Genomic DNA, 26765 nt, shown 5'->3' with positions numbered 1-26765 from the left:
AGTCAAACTCTGTTGCTTTCTAGTTATGTAAACTCAGGCAAGTTACCTAATCATTTTATATCTCACTTTCCTCATGTATAAAATGGGTATTAAAACAGTAACTATTGTCATAGTGTTGATATGTTGATTAAATAAAACAATATATGTTCCAGCACTTACATTAAATGGTAATTATTATTAGCACAGTATCTAGCACATAAGCTCTCAATAAATATTAGCTATTATCATTATAATCAAATTATAAACTTTTGGTAATTTATTCTGAAAGTTACTAAACCATAGGTCCACCTGGTAAGGACTGTAACACGTATAAAAACAAGTACTGGAAATTAATTGCCACATAAGAATCTACTACCTTCAAAACATATTTATTCCAGTAGTATTAAATTACTACATATTCTAGGGTTAATACTATAAAATTCATTGTGGATTTTATTTACAGGTCATATACAGTACAGGCTGAGTATACCTTATACAAAGTGATTAGGACCAGAAGTATTTTGGATTTCAGATTTTAGAATATTTGCCTTATTGGTTGAACATCTCTAATCTGAAAATCTGAAATCTGAAAAGCTCCAATGAGCATTTCCTTTGAGTATCATGTTGGTGCTCAGAAAGTTTTGGATTTTGGAGCATTTTGGATTATGGATACTCCACTTGTATAAAATTTGACTATTTAGCTTTATAACTTTATAACAGTAATTCTCAATCTTTTATTCTTCTCCAACATACTTGAGAGATATGGCATATTCCCACTAGGAACAGTGGCTTTGTAGAACAGTGATTGTCTACTAAGTGGGGGGAATATGGCAAGGGGTGGTATGAGAGTGTGTTGTAAGAACTACTAGTTCACGCAGTAGAAAAAATTCTGTGATTTGAAGGCAAGAAATGGAGTTAAATCTATAGAAAAACATCAAGTATATGTCACAGATCCATTTCTTTAATTTATATCCAAAAATGTCACTTATAAATCTCTTACTAGTGTGTTTTCTCCATTGGAACTATTCCAGAGCCGCATTCGATTATCTGTGCCAACAGTCAGGAGGTGAAGCCCATCACTTGTAAAGCATAAGCCATTAACTTTCCCATTATGAGCAGTGTTTGCTGCAATAAAAAATACAGTTCAGTTTATCTGTTCCTGTATTCAGCATACATTTAATGTTTGATGATATAATTATTTAAACACATTAAAGGACAACTATTTGAGTTACTTAAAAAATATAAGTTGACTTCTTTCCTTTCCTTCCTTCCTTCCCTTCCCTTCCTCCCTGTCTTTCTTTCTTTTCCTCCCTCCCTCTTCCTCCCTTCCTTCCTTCCTTCCTCCCTCCCTCCCTCCCTCCCTCTCCTCTCTCTCTCTCTCTCTCTCTCTCTCTCTCTCTCTTTCTTTCTTTCTTTCTTTCTTTCTTTCTTTCTTTTGAGACAGGCTCTTCCTCTGTCACCCAGGCTGGAGTGCAGTGGCCCCAACACAGCTAACTGCAACCTGAAACTCTTGTATCCAAGTGATCCTACCATCACAGCCTTCTGAGTAGCTAGGACTCTAGATGATTAAAATTAACCAACCCTTTAGATAATTTGAATATGATATGCTACATAAATAAGAACTATAAAAACAGAGGAAAACAAGAAAACCAAAGGGAAAAAATTTCTGCCAAATATAATTTTTTTCCAGCAAGGAAGCTGTGCCATCAAATTCAATTAAGTGTGTAGTTTAACATTAAAATTTTCAATTAAGTGTCTTTCATGCATCTTATATAAAATAATCCAAATTTCTAATAATAATCCATTTCTAATCTAAAAATTATTCCATGGACTATTAAAAATCAACAATACTAGTATTTTCCATTAGAAAAACCTTAACAGGGAAAGGGTAACTGTTCTAGTCTCAATCAAAATTTATATCACTTTCAAAATTAACAAGTTTGCTGGGTACAGTAGCTCCCAGCACTTTGGGAGACCAAGGTGGCAGGATCACTTGAGGTCAGGAGTTCAAGACCAGCCTGGGCTACAGAGTGAGACCTTGTCTCAAACAAAAAGAAAATGAACAAGTTTGAGACAGCACAGTTCTTTTTCTTTTTTGAGATAGGATCTTGTTCTGTCACCCAGGCTAGAGTACAGTGGCATCACTATAGCTCAATGCCATCTCAAACTCCTGGGCTCAAGCGGCCCTCCTGACTCAGCTTCCTGAGTATCTGGGACTAAAGGCGTCCACCACCACACCCACCAAATTTTTTCTATTTTTGGTAGAGACGGGGTCTCACTCTTGCTCAGGCTGGTCTCAAACTCCTGACCTCAAGTGATCCTCCTGCCTTGGTCTCCCAGAGTGCTAGTATTATAGGTGAGAGCCACCATGCCCAGCCAGAAAGCATAGTCCTTAATAGCTTGATTAATTTAACTAAAAAAGATTGCTGATATAATCATAAGTCTTATATAGTTCATCCTATTTCTGATCCAGAATTTATTCTGAATCAAAATTTCTACACAGAAATTAAATTCTATTGTTAAAATGCAATTGAAGTACTTTGTCACCTAGATTGCAGCTGACTTACATGTAACACAACTTTATGCTGATACAATGGCTACAAAATGTTATTATTTCAGTAATTTATTGTGGCTTTCTAAAAGGCATTGAATTTGTACAAGTTGGCCTCATTGGAGGAAAATCAAATTCAGTAAAGCAATTAATCCCGAAAAGTTTCTACCTTTGAAAATTTGGGGGCAAATGAAACCGCCATACTTATTTGTACCTTGAAGAAAGATAACCAGTTTCTGTAAATTTAGAAAGTGATTTATGGTAAATATCTTTTTAACAAAATGATAAAGTTTGTAATTTATTAATATGCATTTATTAGCTTCAATTAAAAATTTTCAATGTAAAGAAAAACTAACATTGTCATATTTCTATATTAATACATTCTTCATTACCTGATTCAACAGCTTGTGATTTTTTCCCATTATGCTGATCAAGAGTAATCAAACATCCTGATGCTCTCCTCACATCCCATAATTTTACTCTACTGTCAGCACTGAGAAGAAATAAATTTCAAATTGACATATGTAGCTAGGATACTGACTATACCCCTCACCCACCTTTCCAGTATTATGGCACACATAATACTGGAATTATATTGTATCTCATTATATTAGTGCAAATGTATTTGTACATTTGGTCTGTTGTACTTTTGCCTTTTTAGCAAATATTCAATAGTCAACAGTAACAAAGAGAAGTGAATAAATAGCAAAAAATAGGAGAAAAAGGAGTAAGCTTTATTTTTCAGATCACAAGGACAAAATTCTTCTGGTTATATTGTTTTTAATTACATGAGCATCTTCCTTCCAAAGGACTAGACAGGCTTGTAGCTTGTTTCTAGCAAGTTTGTTACTACATCTTTTCTATTATTCAAATCCTATCAAGACAATAAAGCAGTTAACTAATTTCATTTTGTTTAAGAATCCGTTGGGCATGAATTTGGTGGTTTTTTATTTTATATTAAAAAACCTGAGAGGTGAATAATGAGGACAATATATTTCCATTTGGTTTCCTATACTTAAATCAATCTTTGCCAGATACATAATAACCATATTTAATGTCTACTAGAGATGAAACATTTATTTCCATTTTCTTTCAAGTAAGTGAAAAGAAGAAAGGCAAATCTATGATTACAGTCAATTTCAGCTTCTATGCTACTCCTAAAGAAAAATGCCTATGTGCCTCTAATCACTTCAACTGATGCTATCAAGTCTTTATAAAGACCTCAATGATATTCTAATCCACTGGGTTTATCCATGCCATTTTAATAAGAGAGAGCATTATATCACAATTTATAAGCCTATTTTTCATTTATGAGCCACAGAATTTACTGCTTTCTATAATCTTGATTCTTTTTACAGGTCAACATCAAACCAAGCCAACTGGAATAGTCAGCAAAAAGCTAGCATTTTCCATTCTTAGGTTGCATTTCTTTCTTTCTAGCTGAAGAAAATGTCTACAATGAAATAAATGTGAGGATTTAAGTTTCTTCGGAAACAGATTAGATTTGAACATAACCAACTCTTAACGCTGATTACTAGGTCCATTATGGAACTGATTCAAATTCCTGGGTGCACTTTGAGAATTGAAAGCCTTTTACCTTTCCTCTGATCTCAGGAAAACCAAGTATGAACAATATAAATCCACCCTAATACGGACCAACAACCAGCATTAACGCCTCGCTTTCATACCTCTTTAGCTAGCCAGTTTTCTTATGACTGTACTCTAGACCTTGCTGTACTTCGGAATTCATAAATTTCAACATCACGTTCTGCAAATTATTAACAGAAGTTCTTTGGGGACTAAAGTGTGACAGAGAGGGTGGGCTGGCAGCTTAAAATCCAGACACAGAACTTTACAAAACTAATATGAATCACTTTTGTAATAATTCTTCTATTAAAATCTTTATTAAAATGTTTATATAAAAATCTTTGACTACTACTTCCTGTCCCTTCAGTTTTTAAATTTTCTTACTCTGACACTTATACTTCTACCTCATTAGGTCCTTGATTCTCCCTACAAGCCTTTTTGTGATTTGATTTCCTTCCTAATACCTATGACTTCAACAATTTTCAGACAAGGTAAACAATAAAAATTATTAAATCTGTGTCATTTAATGTTTTGATTTCTGTGGCTTAGTTCAGCAGTGGTCTATACCTTCAACTAAGCACAAATGCCCAGCAATCCTATGTGTTCAATCTGTTATTCCAGATCCTTACTACCTTCCCTCAAAATTGTATTCCCATTCCTGTATTTTCAACAGATGACATCACGTCGACCAAAAACCAATAGAGGCCATTAGGTGTGCATTTCTTGAGCTTCTCTGCCAAAGTTACAAACTTAACTATACTCACTTTCACCATTTCCCCTTTCCATTAGTCTTACGTTATCCCTCATGTGTCAAATCAAGTGAACCCCTAGCCCCCTCAATCTAGACCCTTGATACTATCCCCTCCCGTCTATTCAAAGTCCTGATGCACTAATGATTCCCTCTTGTTCTTATTTTCACCTATTTCTCTCCCCTGGTACTTTCTCCCCAGTATATAAATGTGCAATACTCTTCGCACCAACAAACAAAACCCCCCAAATCTTTTGATCCTTGCAGAGTTAAATGCTTCTGTTTTCTTTTCCTATCTTACACCTACCAAAGATATACCTCTATTAAAGCATTTTTCAGGATGTCCTGTGATCACCGATTTTTCTGACTATATTCCTCATTAAACTGTTAGCTTTTTGAAGCCTTGGTTGCCTCTGTGTTCTTAGCACAATGCTTGGCACACGGTAGGCAGTCATTAAATATTAGTAAATTGCATCAGTGAATGGATGGATGTGTTATATCAGATTCAAAATAATTCTAGGTTAAAGAAAATGAATAAAAATGCCACTATTTTTAAATTAACACAGTGCTATACTTTTGTGTGCAAAAATGACACAACATGGTTGTCTCACTAGCAGTGTTTGCAGATCTGCATTATTACATTGATTCTCATGTTTTCTCTTTCTTCCAAAAGGTGAATACCTTCAAGATGGGTAGTTAGAATTAAGATTATGATGTAAAGGAGGAAGATTCATTTTGGTGATATAAACTAAAATCTCTAATTCAATATTTCATTTTTAAGGGGCTAATAACAAAATATGCTAAAATATATACCTTACATAAATGTAGTCTTTTCAAAATGCTTATTATTAATTATTAATATTAACTTCAAAACCAAATAAGTTAAATTTTACCTTGCAGTTGCCAAGATATAATCATAACGTGGTGACCAAGAAACTGCTAGTATTTCTTGCCTGTGACCTGCAAATACAACTGTATGAAAAGTCTTACAAAATGTTTGAAAAATCAAAAGTTAAAGTGCCAATAATTTGACCTGATTCTGAAGAAAGTGAGACTAAATATCAAAAGTGGATAACTATCATTTTTTCACATTTATAATAATCTATGTTTAAATGCTAATGTGAAGATTATGGGGGTATTTCTAACACATGGTATTTTATTTTAAAAGAACTGGTTTAGCTTTGGAAAGAATAGTCAGAAGAAGCGAATCTTTTTAAATATGGTTGTGTTAGCCTATGTCAGTCAATCCATATAATTCAAGCTCAATTACTTATCGCTACACCAAAAAGCCACTACAATAAAATACAAGATAAACATTTTAAAGAATATAAATACTTTCTAATTTCTCATAAAGCTATGTAACAGAAAAATTACTTTAATTCATGATTGTAAGAAAGCACTTGCATAAAAGTTTTTTTCTAAAAAGCATGGGTGACAAGTTCATAGGGTAAGTGACTTCAACATATTTCACTTTTACCTAACTGAACTATTTAAATCAGACATTTTCATTTGTCCAGTTTATATTAATAGAAATAATGTAAAAAATGCTACCCATCTCACCAAGTTTTTAAATATATTTATGTTTCTTAGAGATGAATAAAAATGTGTATTTCTAAATTACATTCCATCTTTTCATTGTTTAGAATTAGACAATCTAATACTGATAAAAGTAGCAAAAATAAAATACTTTTACAAAACAAAGTATTAGTTCAACATCTTTCTTTAATGTATTTTTACTGAAAATGCACCTAAATTTGTCAGAACATTAAACAATGCACGAGACATTAGTAGTTTATTTTTAAAAATGTAGAAATAACACAAGGATTTCAGTTAGACCTTCTATTTTCTATATCCTTTGAGCTTTCCCATGACCATTGTTCATGTACATGTCTCTTCAATGGTTCAGTTTTATTAAGAATAATGCACAGAAGGATCTTTATTTCCCTGTTGACTTTTAACAACTAGCACAAAATACATCAGTCATGTCCCTTACAAAGAATACATTGTTAGTAATGTTTCTTTTTATTGAATGGTTTACTCAAAGTAGTTGTTGTTTGAAATAAAAAAATACCCTGTAGAATGTGAGAACAGGATCCAGACTTTAAGTCACAAAGCTGTACTTTGGGTCCTCTAGTACCAACTGTAAAAACAAAAACAAATATGGTTTAAGATAACTATTATAAATCATCATCAAAAAGGAAATAAAATATTATCATTAAGAATCATAACATTTTCACTGTATCCATGCAGAAATATAAAAATATATGCCAAAAATATATTTCAAATCATTTTAAATGTTTATAATGGGAAAAATTATTTTAATTATAGTTACACTTTAGTAATAAGGGAACTCTATTATTGTAATATTTTTTATTTTGAAATAATTATATATTTTTAAGAAGTTGTAAACCTATTACAGAGAGGCCTGTGTACCCTTCAGCCAGGTTTCCCCAATGATTATATGTTAGGTAACTAAAATACAATATCAAAACCAAGAAATTCATATTGGTAAATGTATGTGCATAGTTCTATGCCATTTTATCACATCAAATCATTTTATTTTAATAGCTTAGTTTTTCCAAGTCAATGACCTACTTCCAATCACTAGTAACAGATTCACAGAAACTCTGGCTACAGACTGAGTGGACCTCAAAGACAACTCAGTGCCTAGCTCTTCTTTACAGATAAAGCAGCTGACTCATGTCCAGAGGTAAAGAGATTCATGCAGTGTCACAAAAATAATGGACTCACAGGGACTAGATATCTGATACTAGAAAATCATTTTTTCTTTTTTATATATGAAAATTTTTGTTGCAGGTGTTCTCATGTAAACAGATGTTTAATTTGAATCACAATCTTTTTTTTTTTTTTTTGACACAGAGTCTCACTCTGTTGCCCAGGCTAGAGTGCCATGGCGTCAGCCTAGCTCACAGCAACCTCAAACTCCTGGGCTCAAGCGATCCTTCTGCCTCAGCCTCCCAAGTAGCTGGGACTACAGGCATGCACCACCATGCCCGGCTAATTTTTTCTATATATTTTTAGCTGTCCAGCTAATTTCTTTCTATTTTCAGTAGAGACGGGGGTCTCACTTTTGCTCAGGCTGGTCTCAAACTCCTGACCTCGAGCGATCCTCCCGCCTCGGCCTCCCAGAGTGCTAGGATTACGCCCGGCCTGAATCACAATCTTAAAACGGAGGAAATAATTTCCTGTTTTATTGTGTCAAATTGGAAAAGTTGCCAAATTTTGTTCATGTAAAATCTTTGAAACTTTGATGGTTTAAAAGTAACTTCTTGGGGAACAGAAATACGCTCTTAATCTTTGCATCCTAGCCACTGGCAGAGTGCTCAACTTGCATATATCTGTTGAAATAAGTACTAATAGTAGCATATACTTGTTTTTGCTTCTTTTGTTAAAGAATTGTGATCTTCATCTGTGTTAAAATGTCTACATCAAAGCTAATGAGATATAAAAAGGCAGAAACTTTTCAGTACGTTAAAAGACAGAAGTATACACATACAAACCTGCTACCAAACAGTGCTTGGTGGCGACTGGAGACATATGATGACTATAAACTGTTTCCTCAAAATTAAATACATCTGCGGTCTGAGAACCAAAAGACATTTAAAAAGTGTAAGCTCTGGTTATAAAAATAAAGCAATAAATTTTCTATTTGCTTTTCTCCATATTTTTAGCAATTTTTAAGTTGACTGTTAGCAATTTAACTTAAACATAGGAATGTAATACCCCAAAAAACCCTGATAATTTCAAATCCTATGTTATTTATAACATTCTTCTCCCTTCAGTGAGAAAAAATAGTTTTTCTCTAATAAATTCCAGAAATTAAGAAAAGACAACCACCTGGTTCACCATCTTCCTCTCCATTCCACTCTGGGAGGCTTCAGCACCTACCTGGATGATCTAGCCAGCACTCGACCTCTCAGTTATATACCTCAGCTACCACGCCCAGGATGCACCACCTAGAATTGCTCCTCTTTTAAAATCATACATTTCCATATTCTATGACCACAAACTTCTAACATTTTCAGCCTTTTTTCCCAACTATTCTCAAGAAGTCCGAGTAAACCCCAGAACCCCACCCCTATAAGTTCCTTCTGTCCACTACTTTTCCTCTGCAGCTTGGATTCCAAGATCTAATACCAAGGTCAACTGCCAGTATCTTCAATTCCTTTGGCACTATCCTTTCACTTGTCAAGACCTCAACCCTGGCTGACTCCAAATGTCTGCCTTCTCTGCACTTATCCCCAGAATGATCTATACCAGGAGTTAGCAAACCTTTTCTGTAAAGAGTCAGATGGTAAATATTTTAGGCTTTTGAGACCAACTACTCATCTTTGCCATTGAAGTGTCAAAGCAGTCATAGACAGCAAATGAGCATGTCTGTGTTCAAACAACACTTTTCAAAAACAGGCCATGAGACACACTTGTCCACAGTCCAGACTTGTCCAATCCCTGCTCTACCTAGTTGAATAGGGCAGACTGGTGTCACTATAAAAGATCATACATTTCATCTGGGTTTTTGGTAATGACTGTCTACTATATTTCACTAGTCTTCTTTGCAATATTCTGCAGCTATTTCAAACCTTTTCCACTCTCCATAAACATCTTCACTCAGTCACAACAGGTGATCTGATCTTTCATTTCAAAGAGAAAACAGGGGTCACTCAATTAGAATTCCCTTACTGTCTTACCAACAAATCTACAAACACATTTGCTTCCACTTACCCTTTTTCCTTCTTTACTCCTGTTATTAGGGAAACATGATCCCTCCTCATTTTAAAGGTTAATTCCCCTACTTGTGTTCAGATCCCCTTCAGCGCTGTCAGAAATCTTACCCTTTAGATTATGTCCTGGGTATCTATAACTTCTCTCCCTACTGGCTCATTCCCAACAGCACTGAAAGTTCGGGTTTCTTTCATCTTAACAGCACCCTCTTCCCAAGACATAAAAACAAAAAGTCTTTTCACCCTACCTCTTCCCTAGGTAATCTTCTTTTCTCCTGTTCAAATCCAAATTCCTATCTTTAATTCCTGATTTCCCATGTTTTCTCAACTTCCTGCAATCTTATTTTTAATTCCACTTACTCTAATTCATATTTCTCTTTCAATATCATAGATAACCTCCTCATTTGTCAGTAGTATTCAACACATATTTCTTAAAACAATCTCTTTCACTGGCTTCCATTATATCATATATTCCTGATTTTCCTCTTACTCCTTTTCATTGTCTTTTGTGGGCTTTTTTGTTCCTTTTCCTGTCCTGTTAACTTTTGTCTTCTTTTGCATTTTGTTCTATGGATTCTTCTCTTCAACTGGCACCCACATATTCCAGGTTGAGTGTCCTTTATCAGAAATGTTTGGGACCACAAATGTTTCAGATTTCAGAATTTTTTTTTTAGATTTGGGAACATTTACCTTATATTTACTGGTTGAGCATCCCAAATCTGAAATCCAAAATGCTCAATGAGCATTTCCTTGTGTACTATGTTGGCACTAAAAAGTTTCGTATTTTGAAGCATTTTGGATTTTGGATTTTCAGATTAGGGATACTCAATCTGCAGTAAAGCACAAATCTGTATTTTCAGTGTAGACTTCACTTCTGAATTCCAGATATGTATAGCTCAATTCCTGGATTATCTCCATTTGGATTTCTTGTAAACCCCTCAAATATAACAAATCTAAAATTGAACTCATTACTCACTCCCTTTCCGTACCTTAGTATAATCCACCCAATTCCCAAGCCAGAGAACCTGAAGTGCTTTTTTTTTTTTTTTTTTAAAGAATGGCTTTGTTGAGATGTAAGTCACAAACCATACAATTCAGCCATTTAAAGTGTGCACTTAAATGGCTTTCAGTGTATCCACAGAGTTCTGCAAACATCACCGCAATAAATTTTTGAACATTTTCATCACCCAAAAAGAAGCCCCATAACCACTAGTGGTCACTCCCCATTTATCCCGACCCTCTGCCCTAGGCAACCACTAATCAATTTTCTGTCTCTATAGATTTGCTGATTCTTGATATTTCCTATAAATGGAATTATACATTATGTTGTTTTTTGTAGTTTTTCATTTAGCATGTTTTCGAGGTTCATCCATGTGGAGGCTCATGCTTGTAATCCTAGCACTCGGGGAGGCCAAGGCGGGAGGATCACTTGAGCCCAGGAGTTTGAGGCTGCAGTGAGCTATGACTGTGCCACTGCACTCCAGCATGGGCGACAGAGTAAGACCCTGTTTCAAAAAACAAAACAAAACAAAAAAACAATTCTTGGATACCGACATCAGGATTTTCTAAATAATGTTCCATATACAAAATTTTAAGAAAACTCAGAATGAGAGAAAAGCTGCTCTCCACCTTAAAGTTTAATAGGAAAGATTCCAAAGTAGATATTCCTCTAAACCATACCATATGTTCAGTATAAGAACATGTTAATGAAAAACTTAGATGAAGTAAAGATATGATAGGTATGTAATATGTACATTAATAGGAAAAATCAGTGACAGGGTAGAAAACGGGGAGAAGGGCATTTTGTGCCTTCCTTATTTTCTTTATACCTAGGAGATGCACAATAAATTATTTCTTGCTGAAACTTTTCAAAGTTCTTATTAATAAAATGTTCTATCATACTTTTACTTCGAATAGAATTGTGGACTCATGGAATACTATTCTGAGTTAGCAAAACATTTATGTTCTAAAGAAAATTTAAATTCAAAATGTCTTTTGTTAGGGTTTTAAAAGAAGTCAATATTAAGGAATGAAAATTCAAATGTACGGCTTATTAATTTTTAAACCATACTTTTAACTGTAGTATAAACAAACATACAGGAAAGTACACAAATCATTAAGTGTGTAGCTCAATGAATTTTCACAAAGTGAACATACCCATGTAACCATCACCTGTATTATAAAACAGAACATCGGGAACACCCCAGAAGGTTCCCTAGAACCCTTTCAGTTACAACCCCTGCCAATAAAGATAACTACCATTTAGATCTCTATCACCATGGATTAGTTTGCCTATTTTTGAATCTCCTATAAAGGGAATCATATATTAGGCACTCTTACGTCTACTTTACTACGTCTAATGTTATGTTTGTAAGATTCATACATTTTGTTGCACAATTAAGTAAATCTTCCCTCATCTTTGCTGAGATAGTATTCCAATGTAAAATTTGCCAGACTTCATTAAACTGTTAATGAATGTTTTGGTTGTTTACAGTTTTGTTTATAATGACCAGTGCTTCTATGAACACTCTAGTACATGCCTTTTGTGCACATATATATTCATTTATACACTCAAGTGAATAATTACTGGATCACGGGGCAAGCACATATTTGGTACCAAGTTAATGATACCAAGTACCTGCTTCAACTTATAATCCAATCAGCAATATATGCACTTGTTACTGTTATCCTTATCTGCCTTCATTTTAGCCATTCTGCAGAATGTACAGAGATATCTCATTGCAGAGTTATTTAACATTTCCAGGTGCTCAGTTAATTGAATGAAAAGTTGAATACTTTTCATTTATTTATTGGCCATTTGGATATTCTTTTCTCTAAAGTGCCTGTTCAAGTGCTTTCCCTATTTTTCTATAGGGTGATCAGTCTTTCAATATTTTTGGTTATTTAGATACTGTGTATTAAGTTCTTTTTCAGATATATGCATATGTTGGATATACCGTCTCCCACTCCATGGCTTCTTTTCACTTTGTCTCTGTGAATGACAGTTTAAATGCTTCCTTTCCAATTCCTATGCCTTTTAATTCCTTTGTTTGCTTTAATGCATTGACTAGAGCTTCCAGTACAATGTTGAATACAAGGAATAACAGAGATAATTAAAAGGGAAAGCTTTCAACATTTTTACCAGCAAATACTTCTTTACTTGTAAAAAAAAAAAAAAAAACCAGATACTCCTTATCAAATTAAGGAATTTCTCTTCTATTCCTAGTCTGTAAAAAATTTTAAAAATCATGAATGGGTATTGACTTTTATTTAAAATTTTTTCATATGTATTGAGATAATGATGCAGTTTTTCTCCATCATTCTATTAACATGATGAATTACATTGATTTTTAGATGTTAAAACAACCTTGTTTTCTAAAATAAGTCCTGTTCACTTGTGATACATTGTTCTTTTTGTGTATTGCTAGACTCTATTTACTAAGAGTCTGCTTAGGATTTTCGTATCTATAGTTGTAAGAGACACTGGCCTGTAATTTTTCTTCTAACATTCTTATAAGTTTTGGAATAAAGGATATGCTAGTTTCACAAAATTAGTTTACAAATGTTCCTTTTTTCCTCTTTTATTCTCTTGAAGTGTTTAAGATTGGTATTTCTTTTTTAAATGTTTAGAATAATTTATTGTTAAAGGCATCTAGGCCGGGAGATGTCAATCTATTTCTATTTTTTTTTCTGTTAGGCTGTTTCTTGGTATGTTTGGTAGTTTTTGATTGAGTGCTAAAAATTATGTAGGAAAAACTGGGAGAGGTTCTATATGATGATATCTTCCTCTAGAGAAGATCTATCTTTGACAGGTAGGAGAGGGGCAGATCATCTCAATTCAGTCATGAAGTAAGCTAACACAAAGCTTGTTTGCTATCTTTGTAGAGTTCTGTAATGATTTTCTATTGATGAAGTAAGGAATGATCGCAAACAGTAATTTATAATGCAAATTTATTATCTTGTAGTTCTATAGGTTAAAAGTTTCACACAGGTCTCACTGGACTACAATCAAGGTGCTGGCAGGGCTGCATTCTTTCCTGGAGGCTCCAGGAGAAAATCCTTTCCTTTGCTTTTTCCAACTTCTAGAGGCCTCCCCCATTCCTTGGCTGGTGGTCCCCTGCATCTGTCTTCAAAACCAGCAATTTTAAATTTCTCTGATCATTCTTCCAGTCACATTTCCTTCTGCCTCTTTTCTTCTGCCTCCCATTTCCATTTTTTAAGACCCCTGTGATTACATTGCACCCACAAGGATAATCTCCTTATTTTGAGGTCAGGTGAATGAATAGCAACTGTGATTGCCCTTTGCCATGTAACCTAACATATTCACAGGTACTGGAGATTAGGACACAGACATCTTGGGGGAAGGCAGGTATTATTCTGCCTACCACAGGCTCCATCTACCTCTTATTTTTACCCATTCTTAGGGTATATCTCTCCAGGTGCCCTAATAGCCTAGGCTTTTTTCTAGGCTCCCTCATATATACCAAGTACTATACTGCAAATTTTCTCTCCAGTATGAAGTGACTGGGAAAAATTCTGCTGTTTTTCAGATGTTTTCTGCTTCATTTCTTAGTCTGTGGTCTTGCATAGCTTGATCAGCAAATGCCTCAAGGGGAAGACCAGTGCCAAGTTGTTAGGCTAATTTCTCTCCATCTCTCTTCTTTCTGTGATCTTGACCCCTTAATTTCTGGCTGTCTTGGCACACCCACCCTCCACTTTCTGTCTCTGCAGCTTTGTGAAATTGACTAAAATTCCACTTGTTTCTCTGCCTCTTAAAACTATTCAATACCTGCCTTTTTAGTCTCTTGCCCTACATTAAGAAATGGCAAATGTCCAAAGGGAAAAAGAGCACATGTAAAGTTGAATTCACTTCTGAAAACTTTTCTTCTCTCTAGGATCTTGCTTCTTAAGTCCTAGATTCCTTGGCAGCTTTCCAAAACTGTCAACTAGATCTTGTTTATGCTTCAACTACCTTTTCTCAATGGAGGTGTTGGTTTGGCTACAAGATACTCCATCATTGTCATAAGTAGAAGTTCATGACATTCATTTAATCCTTAAAATATATTCTCATTTTCAAATGACATGTATTTTATTTCATTTTATTTTTTTACAGAGTCTCACTCTGCTACCCAGGCTGGAGTGCAATGGCATGATCCTAGCTCACTGTAGCATTGAACTCCTGGGCTCAAGCAATCCTCCTGCCTCAGCCTCACAAGTAGCTGGGACTATGGGCACGTGCTACCAGGCCTTGCTAATTTTCTTGTTTTTTGTAGAGACAAGGTCTTGCTATATTGTCCAAGCTGGTCTTGAACTCTTGACCCCAAACGATCCTCCTACCTCGGCTTCCCAAAGTGCTGGGATTGTAGACATGAGCTACTACACCCAGGCTCTCATCCTTAAAGTACTTATTCAGTAGTTATTATACTACACACAGCACTGAATTTAATAATGTCTAAAACATAGTCCTTTCCTTAGGGAAGTAACAATCTAGAAAAACAGATAATACATATAAGTATGAAAGTGATATTATAAAATACTGTAAGAATGGGTTGAAATAAGAATACAGAAAACAGTGCTATAATGTTAAAAAATAAAAGGATGGTTAATACGCACTGAAGAACCTGAAATCATTGATTGTGTGATAAAACTGAAAGGGACCTTAGACATCATCTAGTCTGACACTTTTATTTTATAGCTAGAGATCTTTGCTAATAAATTAAATGACTTACCTAAAGTAACACATCAATAAGTAGCAGAATGGAACTAGAACTCTGCCATCGTGATTCTTGGTTTAATGTAATTATAGAAAGAGAACTCACCTTAAGACAAAGGAAAAGTTGCCCAAGGAAAAGAACTCAAGGTAGGGAATACAACACAAGCAAGATATGATCAACAGGCAAAAGGAGATCAATTTAGTTGCAGCCAATCATTTGTGTTGAAAAGAGGTAGAAAATAGGGTTGAGGGAATAGGGGGTGAAATTATGGAGAACTTAGAATGCGAGGCTGAGTTTAGACAATGGGAATCCCTAGAGATTTTGGGTAGAGACGTGAAGAAACTGCTCTGTAATAAGTATAGGTTATTAAGTATGGAATATCTGATTTCCTTAAGTACTAAGTTTGACACTTGATATCTCTGACATTTCACTATGACACTTCTTGTTTTTTTCTTTTTCTTTTTTTTTTTTTGAGACAGAGTCTTGCTCTGTTGCCAGGGTTAGAGTGCCGTGGCGTCAGCCTAGCTCACAGCAACCTCAAATTCTTGGGCTCAAGCCAATCCTCCTGCCTCAGCCTCTTGAGTAGCTGGGACTACAGGCATGTACCAACACGCCTGGCTAATTTTTTCTACTTTTAGTAGCAACAGGGTCTTGCTCTTGCTCAGGCTAGTCTCAAACTCCTGATCTCAAGCCATCCTCCTGCCTTGGCCTCCCAGAATGCTAGGATTACAGGCATGAGCCACCGCACCCAGCCTCTTGTTTGTTTTTTTTCAGTTGTGAAGGTACATCCTCATCCTTTCAAATGTACATTTTGGCTTGTGATTACCTTCCAAATTTTTTTTTTACAGCAACTTTTGTGAAACCCTGGATAAACCAAAAATTTGTGGTATTTTCGAACATGAGTTCTGTTGTAGAACCAATGCAGTGCAGACAGCTAGAAATATCACCAAAGTGTTTGGGAAGGATGTGGCTAATGAATGCACAGTATGTCCATGGTTTGAGAAGTTCTGTTCTGATGATTTTAATCTTGAAAATGAGCCACATAGATGACCTGAGACCAAGGTGGATAATGAGGAACTAAAAGCTGTAGTGGAAGTGAATCCATCTCAACCTATCTGTGAATTAGCAGCAAGGTTTGATGTTACTATTCCAACAACATTGGAGCATTTGAAACAAATGGGAAAGGTAAAGAAGCTGGATAGTTGGGTACCACATGAATTAAATGAGCCATCAGAAGACAAATCGTCTTGAAGCTTTCCTTCCTCTGCTGTAGTGATGTAAAAGTGAACTATTTCTACACCATATTGTTACATATGATGAGAAATGGATTCTGTTTGACAATCACAAGCATTTGACACAACGGTTAGATAAACATGAAGTGCCAAAACACAGTCCATAACTGAATACTAATCCAAAAAAGCTAATGGTGTCTGTTTGGTGGTCCAGCACTGCTATTATCCACTACAGCTTCATGAAACCTGGTCAGTCCATTACAGTGGATGTCTACTGCAACCAGTTAGACAAAATGATGAGGATGCTTGTGATTAAGCAGCCAAGATTGGTCAATAGAGATAGGCCAATCCTCTTGCAAGAACACATGTCACAAAAAACAATGCTAATCAAACTACAGAAGCTGGATTTGGAAACTCTCCATCATTCACTGTATTCACCAGACCTTGTACCAACTGACTACTACTTTTTCCAGGCTTTGGACCATGCTTGCAAGGAAAAATATTCAATTCTCAACGAGCTGTGGAAAATACTTTTCGAGATTTCATTGCCATTCGCTCTCCAGGCTTCTTCACTGCTGGCATAAACAAGCCACCATTAAGATGGCAAAACTGTGTCGATAGTTTAGGCACATACTTCAGTTAATTGTACTGCTTCTTATTTGAGATATAGTAAACTAAACTTTTGATTCAAAATCAGACATTTCATGTTTAATGACCTAATAGAACTTACCATAGAAAATGTAGAAGGAAAGTAAGACAGGAAAACCAGTTAGGATTTTTCAGCAGCCTAGATGTGCAGTGATGGTGAGGGAAGTAGGAAAGAGAAGTATGAAAGTGTTTGAAGGAAGAATTTCTAAGATTTTATGACTAAATGGATATGAGGTCTGATTATGTTCAGTTTGGAACATGTTAAGTTTGAAAGGATGACACTACATTTAAGTAGAAAGAAATATGGGAGACAAGTAGAAAAATATGGGAGTAGAGCTCAGGGAAAAGACTAGCACTAGAAATTTAAATTTTTTTTTTTTTTGAGACACAGTCTCACTCTGTTGCCTGGGTTACAGTGCCATGGCATCAGCCTAGCTCACAGCAACGTTAAACTCCTGGGCTCAGCGATCCTCCTGCCTCAGCCTCCCAAGTAGCTGGGAGTACTGGTATGCACTACCATGCCTGGCTATTTTTTTTTCTATTTTGAGTTGCCTGGCTAATTTTTTTCTCTTTTTAGTAGAGACAGGGGTCTCATTCTTGCTCAGGCTGGTCTTGAACTCCTGATATCAAGTGATCCTCCCATCTAGGCCTCCCAGAGTGGTAGGACTACAGGTGTGAGCCACCACACCCGGCCCTTAGAAATTTAAATTTGATCAAATATCATAAAAGCTATTATCTACTGCCTACCTTTACTAGGCTATAATAACTTTTTCCCTTTCAGTTTTTAGATCAACAGGAGATAAATCCAATTTTCTACCTTAGATCACTAGACCACAGTTTTCGAAAAGGGATAATAATATTGATAGCTAACATTTCTTGAGCATTTACTATATGCTAGGCACTGTACTAGGTATTTTACATATATCAGCTCATTTATCCCTCAAGAACATTTTATACAGTACAATCATTATTCCAATTTACAGATAAGGAAACTGAGATACAAAAGTTTGAACATTTATCCAATGTTACACTGCTAGTCAGCAGCAGAGCTAGGACATGAACTCAAGGAGTCTAGTTCTTCTTAACCAATATACTGCTTTCACATCTAACATATATGATATCTTAGCCAATAATCACACTAAAATGGTTTAGGATTAAGTTTTCCTTCATCTTACACTTTTGAAAGGTTTAATATACTTACTTGTAATGTATTTGTATCCCATACTTTCAGAGTTTTATCAAATGAGCTTGATGTGAACATGCCCGTGTCATGAGGGTACCACTGTACAGTCTCTACACTGTATTTGTGAACATCAGGATGGTCTCTACAAAACAGGAATCAAAATTTACAGGTAACTGACTTAAGGGGTTTCAAAACTGGTACTTTATTAAGAACAAGTAGCAGTCTCAGGTAGGATGATATGAATGGCCAAACCTAGATCACACGCCTCTGTCCTAGCTGCCCAGAAAGGTAGAGAGAATGTACAGGCATGACATTGTGATGTGGAGGTCTACTTCCTACTAAGGTTTCTCAGACCTATTTCTGTACTATATGCAGCCTGGAGGGATCAGCCAGCTACAACGGACTTCTTCCATCTTGGAGGAGGCAGGGATTTGTTCTTACTGGAAGAGATACCTATTTTGGTTTTAGATTTGCTTTTCCAAATTTGCTTATCCATTGATAGAACAGTATCATTCTATTAGCACCACCATTCTTAGAATTGTTGAATGCCTCACACACCTATATGGTACTCCACATAATGTTCCTTCTTATCAAGGAACTTATTCTATGGCTAAAGAATGCAATTGGTGGAGGCCTGTGGGATTCACGTCTTATGTAAGGCATTACCCACAGAAACATGACATGTTGAAGACTCTCAGTTATAATATCAGCTATAATACATCACTCTGTGAGGGTGGTGTGCTGTCCTGAAGGATGCAGCATATGCTTTGAACCAGTGATCAACATAGCATATATGTCACTGAGATAATGCTTGTGTTTTTACTTTCAATTTTCTCATGTATGAGGCATACACGATGCAAAAGAAATGAGAAGTGCTCAAATATCAGTATACTGCATGTTTTAATTATTATTATGTATGTGAGATAATCATACTGTGGTCATGCTTATAAAAAGTCTTTATCTTTTAGAGATATAATCAAATAATTATGGATAAAATGACATACTGTCTGTGATTTGCTTCAACATAATCCTCAGAGTGGATGGGTGAGGGGTAGAGATGAAATAAGATTGGTTATAACTGACAGTTCTTAAAGCTGGGTGACAAGGACACAGTTCATTATACTGCTCTTTACTTTTGTATATTTTAGAAATGTCCCATAATAAAATAAAAGCTAACAGGAGACTACTGCAATGCTATGCAGATATGACCATCATGGGTTCTGATTTCTTATAGGTTAACTGTACAATTGAGTTCACAAATTGCATAATACTGACACAGAATCACATAAAACTAGTGGAAAAATGAAAATTAGATTGAACTGGAGCTGGATGTGGTAACTAAACAGACTTACGATTATTACTCTTTGGGAAAAGGATGATCACTTTTTTGGCTGTTACGTGAACACTTGTATTAGGTTAGGCTGGATCATTTTTTAATATAAATGGAGGTATGGGAAGAAAGGTGTATATGGATGTTGGACAGCCAAACGGGTCAACTGAAATAGACACATGCCTTTTTCTTGGCTAATGAGCATTCATACTCCTCCTATTTCAGGGGGGAATCCCTTTTGTTTTATTGAAAAGCAGGGCCCTGCCTCTTGTTACAGAAAGCAAAGGACTCCAGGCATTCTCTTTTCCTCTTCCTTGGCAGCAAGGGAAAGGATATGTGTCCTGGGCTTAATTAATCCTGCTTGAGACTCCAATCTTGAGCTAGTAATGCAAACCCCAGGGAGAAGAAGTAGCCATTCTTCAAAGCTGTGGAGTTGAGAGTCTATGTTGGTGAAGCAGAACCCAAACTAAACTGTTCCTGTGATATGATCTTGATTGTGTTCTCTATCCTAGCTTCTCTTTTTTTCTGCTCATTTTTTAAGTCTCATTTTCCCATCTTCCTGACAGTTATGTGAGATACTAAATATCCTTCCAATAAGATATTTGCTTAAGATAAGCAGAACCAATTTCTATTTGCTCCTAAGAATCTTGACTTCTACAGAGATTTTTTTCCAGTAATATTACTTTTTTTTTTTGTTGTTGTTGTTGTTGTTGTTTTGAGACACAGTCTCGCTCTCTCACCCCAGCTACAGTGCAGCAGCAGCATCATAGCTCACTGCAACCTCAAACTCCTGGGCTCAAGTGATCCTCCTGCCTCAGCCTCCCGAAGAGCTGGGACTACAGGCATGCACCACAACGCCTGGCTAATTTTTTTCTATTTTTTGGTAGAGACAGGGTCTTACTCTTGCTCAGGCTGGTGTCAAACTCCTGACCTCAAGAAATCCTCCCACCTCAGCCTTCCAGAGTGCTAGGATTACAAGCATAAGCCACCAGGCACAGCCAGTGATTTTAGTTTTAAATAAAACAAATCTTTAACTCAGTGATCACAAATAAAAGCTCATTTATACTTTAAATTTTAAAATAGGACAAAATGTTATTTCATTCTCTTGTTATATATGTTCTGTTATTCACATTTAATAAGAATTTTGGTAGAGGAAAGGAATGTTTTTAGTGAAGAACACATTAAGTATACCAACAATAAATATCAGAAAATAGTCTAAAGCCATATTAACTTAATAACAGGTTTTATTGAAGCTATTTTTAAAAATTAGACTGTAAACTCTTCAGATGTAAAAATGCTATTATAATTCATTTTGTAAAGATGCCTACTATATGCCCATTTTCAAAATCAAAGTCACACTTTTAAAGATAGAGTTTGAATCCAAGAATAAAGTCAGTAAAACAAAAGACAGACACAGTAAGCATTTAGTTGTACATATCAAAAAACAAAAAAAAACCAAAAAAAACCAAAACAGATAACAGTCCCTCATGAAATAATATTATATAGCATATGGAACATGCAAAAATACAATTTTGCTGTATAACAAATTAAACTTAATGTTAAAATGTTAGCTAGGATAAAATAAAAAGGAATTAAATTAATTGACTGTCTTATACTTTAGAATTTAGACTTTTCTGTTTTTTTGGTGAGAGTGAGAAGAAAGTGTAAATGGCCTAAGCCTCTTAAAAAGTCAGAACATGTGAGGCAGTATCATGTTTTGTACTAAGTTTTCTTATAACTATGTTGCTTTCCCATTTACACAGTGGTTTTAAAGTTTTCAACATGCTTTTTAAAAGATAATATTTCATTTAATTCTCACAGAAACCTTATGGCAACTATAATTTTGTCTCTAGACAAAATAATTTAAAGCTCAGAGAGATTAACTGACTTTCCCAAATCTATATTTCCAATGTGAAGTGCCAGAGCCAAGAAACAATAGTAAACCTCCGCACAAATATTCCATGGACTTAAGCACATATTCTAGGGCTTTGGGAACAGGTTCAATACAGAGTGATTGTTTATGTTAATGTTTACAAAGTTTTTCCTCTTGAATGCATTTTGTCAGCACTTATTTTCTCTGTTCAAAGGTCTGCTCATTATCAGATCAGATATAGGTGATAAGAAAGAATTAAATGACCATTATGAAAAACTACCATGTCGCAAACATTTTATTAGAGACTTAAAAACAATTCTCACAATATTGGTAAGCTAGTAAAGAATAGTCAGAGAAGTCAAGATAAGTAGAAGTATGTTTTCAAGGTAGGCATTTTTGGGAAGTAGAGAGACAAGAGAGGGATATATATATATGTGTGTGTGTGTGTGTGTTTGGTGAGGCAATATCAGCATATTTATCATATTTAGTTCTTAATCTTTTTTTCCATTAATATCAATTGAAAATCTAATTAATGGAAAAACTCATAAATGAATTTTATATTAAGTGGTACTAAAAACTATAATTAGTTACTGAGATGTGCTATGTAGGTACAGAACAAAAAGGATATAATCAGAAGTCTTTTAATAAAATCCTTTTGATAGTCAATACCAAAGTTGTTTTGGGGAAGTCATAAGTTATACGCATGTTTTGGGAAGTCACACCTATACCTGAATTTAGTTATTATGTTCAAGAAAGTATCAAGGGATATCCATGTAAATATATCACTTGAACAATTTGCAGCCATTCATATGACTGCTCTTTTCATGTTTTGCATGTGATGTAAAAAATACAACTGTTTACAAATTCATGAATTACATTTTTAATACACACCTGCCAATGGAACACACTGCCTTACATGTGTAATAAGGTTGTCTGCTGGAGTTCTCAAGGTCATAAAGCACAATCACACCATCTGAACCACCTGATAACATACTGATAATAAAAAAGTTCACATTATTATTTTATGTAGTCCATTTATTTATAATTGCAAATTTCTGAAAATTGATTTGCAAATACCCAAATGTATTAAGGCCCATGCAGAGGTAATCTGTATTTATCATTAACACAGACTTCAATAAACTAAACTTTCTTAATATTTATAGAAGAATGAAAACAGAAAAATTCAATCTGTTGTCATTTAGTTTACCTTCATGATTCCAAAATGAAAGAACAGTAGAAACAAGATGACAAAATATATTTCTTAAGAAAGTAAAATATTACAAAATTAAATGTCCTAATTATAACTGTTCTAAATGAAAATGAAATTAGACCAGCTATTACTGATATTAGCTATCTGACCTTGGGCAGGTTTTATCACCTATTTAAGCCTTCCAACATTTGATTAAAAAAGAAAAAGGGACATTTTCACCTAAATAACAAAGTTGCTGTGATGTTAAAAGTGCAAAGTTCGTTTTACAGTACCTGGTAAAAAATAGGAGATCAATAAACGTCAGATTCCTTCCCTCTCTTATGAATGCATTCTCTCAATTCATTCAACTGAGCACTTACAATATTTTAGGCACTCTGCTATACAACTGTGAACAAGACAGACACACGATTTCTGTCCTTGTGGGGTTTACAATCTAGTAGGGAAAACAAGAAGCGTATATAATCACATAAACTGTTAGTTATAATTGGGATCATAGTGATAATAACTTATTTTTTTATTCTAGTTTGGGGATTCAGGGACAGTTTCCCTGATTGTAATATTTAAGCTGGCATATGAAGAAGGAATCAGAGTTAGCCAGACAGGTGTAGAAGTAACAATCCAAGCCCATTTTAGGAACCGAAAGAAGGAATGTGTTGCTGGAGTAGCATGGAAGGGAAAGAGTGTTGAGACATGAGACCAACAAGGGCCAGAACACTCAAAACCTTACTTCTGTGGGTAAAAGAGGGTGTGAAAAATTAAACAATATAATTTTTGGAAACAATTATTGATCTACTCCCAAACTGCTCTATTATATTGGTAGAACCTATAAAACTATTCTATTTAAAAGCTTTGTAAAAATTTCTAAAAAGTGAAAACATATAAGGAAATATACTAATACATTAATTGAATTTAACTAAAAAATAACTTATAAACATTATTCTTGGCATTTCGTATACTTTAATCAGTTTCTTAACTATATCTGTCTTTAAGACTGTTACTTTTATTTTTTGAATAATATGCTTTTCAATATGATCTTACTGGTTTTTTCCATAAAACTGCCTGAAATCATCTTTGAATTTAAAGTGTTGCCACCTTTAATTGACTTCCCTGAAAGCCATAATATGTTTAATTTAGAAAACAATAGGTGTTCAGAAACATGGTAAGTTTAGAGAAACTCTGCAAAATGGAAGATAGTCTTGCTTCTCTTTTTTCATATTGAAATGTGCAAATATTTCAGATTAAATATTTTTACTGTTTCTGTCTTTTTAACTCCATTCAGAGTACCTTTCTTTGGCAATTTTTTTTTTACAAGATAAAATTCTCTTCATACAAATTTTCTACTTTATGTCCCTTCTGGATGTCATACCAAATTTAAATTTACAAAATGTTAGACATTCTGAATTCTATTCCATTACTATACAAAATATAAATTTATCCAATTAAAAATGGAAGCATTATGAAGACCCAAAGGTCCAAACACTAGGATATCTCTAGATCATAACTCCTTCCCTTTCTCCTCAAAGTAACTCATTATCATGACTTTTACAGGAATCACTGTCTTTCCTTTCTGTAATGGTTCATTACCCAAGAATGTATGCATGGGGGAGGAGGGGATGGGTATATATACACCTAATGGGTGCAGTGCACACTGTATGGGGGATGGACATGCTTGAAGCTCTGACTCAGGTGGGGCAAAGGCAATATATGTAACCTAAACATTTGCACCCCTGGAATATGCTAAAATAAAAAAAAAAAAATTAAAAAAAAAGACTAGCATATTCACAGGGCCTAACAGAAAGTGAGCGTTCAAGAAATGCTGAGGACTGGAGATGGAATGGAATATTAATAGGTTATAATAAAATATTTTCATTTTCTATAAAAAAAGTATCCATGAATACTAGATTTGCTTTAAAAAAATGTAATGTCTTCTACCTTTAATTTATAGGTCCTTCCTCCCTTTCTTCCTCTCTCCCTCCTCTATTTTTTCCCTCTCTCCAAATTTATTTGTTGCAGAAACCAGATCATTTGTTCTGCAATTTCCAGCCTGGATTCTGGTGACTATGTGCTAAAATTTAAAATGATCTTTGTCACTGCTCTCTTTATTGTGATGTGATATCAGCAGACAAACCAATATCTAGGTCTATGAATTTATATATCTATATAAAGTATTACTATTTGCTAATATTGCTCATCATCAATCCTGACATTGCTGTCTCTCTAGTTATTCTGGTTGTTTGATTTCGTTCTCTCGTAGTTTCCTAAGGAAGGGCTAATGAGAACAATATTCCCTGAATTCTTGTGTTATTGACAACTTGTTTGTCCTTTTATACTTGAAAACCGGTTTGGTTGGATATAAAATCCTTGGCTCAAATTTTATTTCCTTGAGCATCTGAGATGAGAAACTTCATTTCTTTGGGCACAAAGCCCAAAAGTCATAGTCTGATGACAATATGACTTTTTCCCCTTACATGAAGTTTCAGATCTTATTTTTTATATATTTTTTTAAGGAACATGAGCCAAAGTTTTTATTTGTTCACTTCTCGCATTTGAAGTACTCTTCGATGACATCCTTGGCCTGAGATTCTTTGCCATAGTCCTTTACTACTACATAGCTGCAACCAATCACCTTATGGGATTTCCCTTCTCTGTCAATTTTACAAAGGCCTACCCATTTCCCTAGTTTCTTGTTGTCATCAACCTTAATTAGGTTGATTTGGGGTTCAGCACAAAGGGCCTCCACCAACTGGACAAACACGGGCTCATCACAGTTGGATGCAAGCACACACAGATGGGCTTGGCGCCTAAGGCTTTGGCAGCTTCGCGAATTCCACATGCAAGGCCATGGTGGATGAGGGCGGTCTTCAGCGCCTCTTGTAAAGTAGTATTAATGTCCATTACACCTTCAGCAGCAATGCCTTTCTCGGCCATGGTGGTGGGTTAGGGGTGAAGCCCAATCTTGAACACACCCGAGTCTCCACCTCCACATGAATCGGGGGCAGCAGGGAAAGAGTTTCAGATCTTATTTATTCTATGAAAGTTTTCTTGAATTCGTGTTTAAATATTTATTATGTCCTCTTGTTTTGTTTTTCTTTTCTGGAAACTTCCATTATATGTATGCTGGATCAACTTTGTCTGCATTTTACATATGTAATTACCTTTTGAATCCTTTTCCTCTCTTCATTTCTTTTTGATTTTAAAAATTTTCTTGCTTTCCACTTTCTAAGTCATTACCTCTTATATTTACTTGCCTGTATTCCTTATGCTTTAGTCTTCATTTTTGGAATATTTTTCTTTTATTTCTAATTTTCTCTTGAGTCTGATCATCTCGTTTCTGAGTTTTTCCAATTCCAACTTACATTATTCTTTCATTTATTATATCTTTATAAAATGAATTTTAGCTAGTTTTAAAATATTAGGTTAGAGTTCACATCTGTTTTATAGGTATCTTTCTGGCATGACTTCATTGTCTGCAGTGGCATTATTCTACTTCTTATTTTCTTTGTTCTTACAATAATTTTGTATGGATTTTGACCTTAATCCTATGCTTTGCTCATTTTTATGTAAATTAAGTTTCTTAAACCTTTAGAATGGAGGCTTGATTTAGAATAATAGTGAAATTTTATATTTTTAGAACATCTTCTTCTTCCCTCAAAATTTTTTTTCTGAGGTAAGATGTTCAAAACATGGCAGCTTACCAGAGATTTCCTGGTCTGTTCACCTCCCAAATTTTATCTGGGACATTTTTTCCTTTGTTTCTATTGTCTTTGTACTGCTTAGTTTGAATTCTATTTCAAGAAGCTCCTCCTCGGTGTACGGTTCTGTCCTGGAGAGCTTTGACTACCTGGTTCTGTAGAGGGATATTAGGGCCCAGACTGCTCCTTCTGGTCTTACTGTGGACTACTTGAACTACAACTGGAGTATGACATTCTCTCCTAGTTTCAGCTGCTGTTGCTTTTTTTTTTTTTTTT

At 34.9% G+C, this 26765-nt stretch overlaps 1 protein-coding gene and 1 pseudogene across 2 annotated transcripts in view; both read right to left on the bottom strand.

Moving 5' to 3' along the window:
- The window catches only part of ERCC8 (excision repair cross-complementation group 8), a 55120-nt gene that overhangs the window by 17575 nt on the left and 10780 nt on the right, over positions 1-26765 (bottom strand). Inside the window, exons 3-9 of one of the 2 annotated variants that reach the window (XM_012664533.1) lie at positions 22479-22580; positions 18403-18526; positions 8387-8468; positions 6937-7005; positions 5759-5825; positions 2923-3023; positions 980-1104 (exon numbers count right to left, since the gene is read on the bottom strand). In XM_012664533.1, the coding sequence (XP_012519987.1) occupies positions 980-1104; positions 2923-3023; positions 5759-5825; positions 6937-7005; positions 8387-8468; positions 18403-18526; positions 22479-22580 (670 nt within the window). The remainder of the gene's footprint in view (positions 1-979; positions 1105-2922; positions 3024-5758; positions 5826-6936; positions 7006-8386; positions 8469-18402; positions 18527-22478; positions 22581-26765) is intronic. The other variant, XM_012664534.1, reaches the window with a different exon arrangement.
- Positions 25304-25725, bottom strand: LOC105826546 (annotated as a pseudogene).

The sequence above is a fragment of the Propithecus coquereli genome, unplaced genomic scaffold, assembly GCF_000956105.1.
Source record: "Propithecus coquereli isolate 6110/MARCELLA unplaced genomic scaffold, Pcoq_1.0 Scaffold9, whole genome shotgun sequence".
Lineage (NCBI taxonomy): Eukaryota > Metazoa > Chordata > Mammalia > Primates > Indriidae > Propithecus > Propithecus coquereli.
The sequence above is the reverse complement of the archived record's forward strand: the minus strand, read 5'-3'. Positions and strand labels throughout refer to the sequence as shown.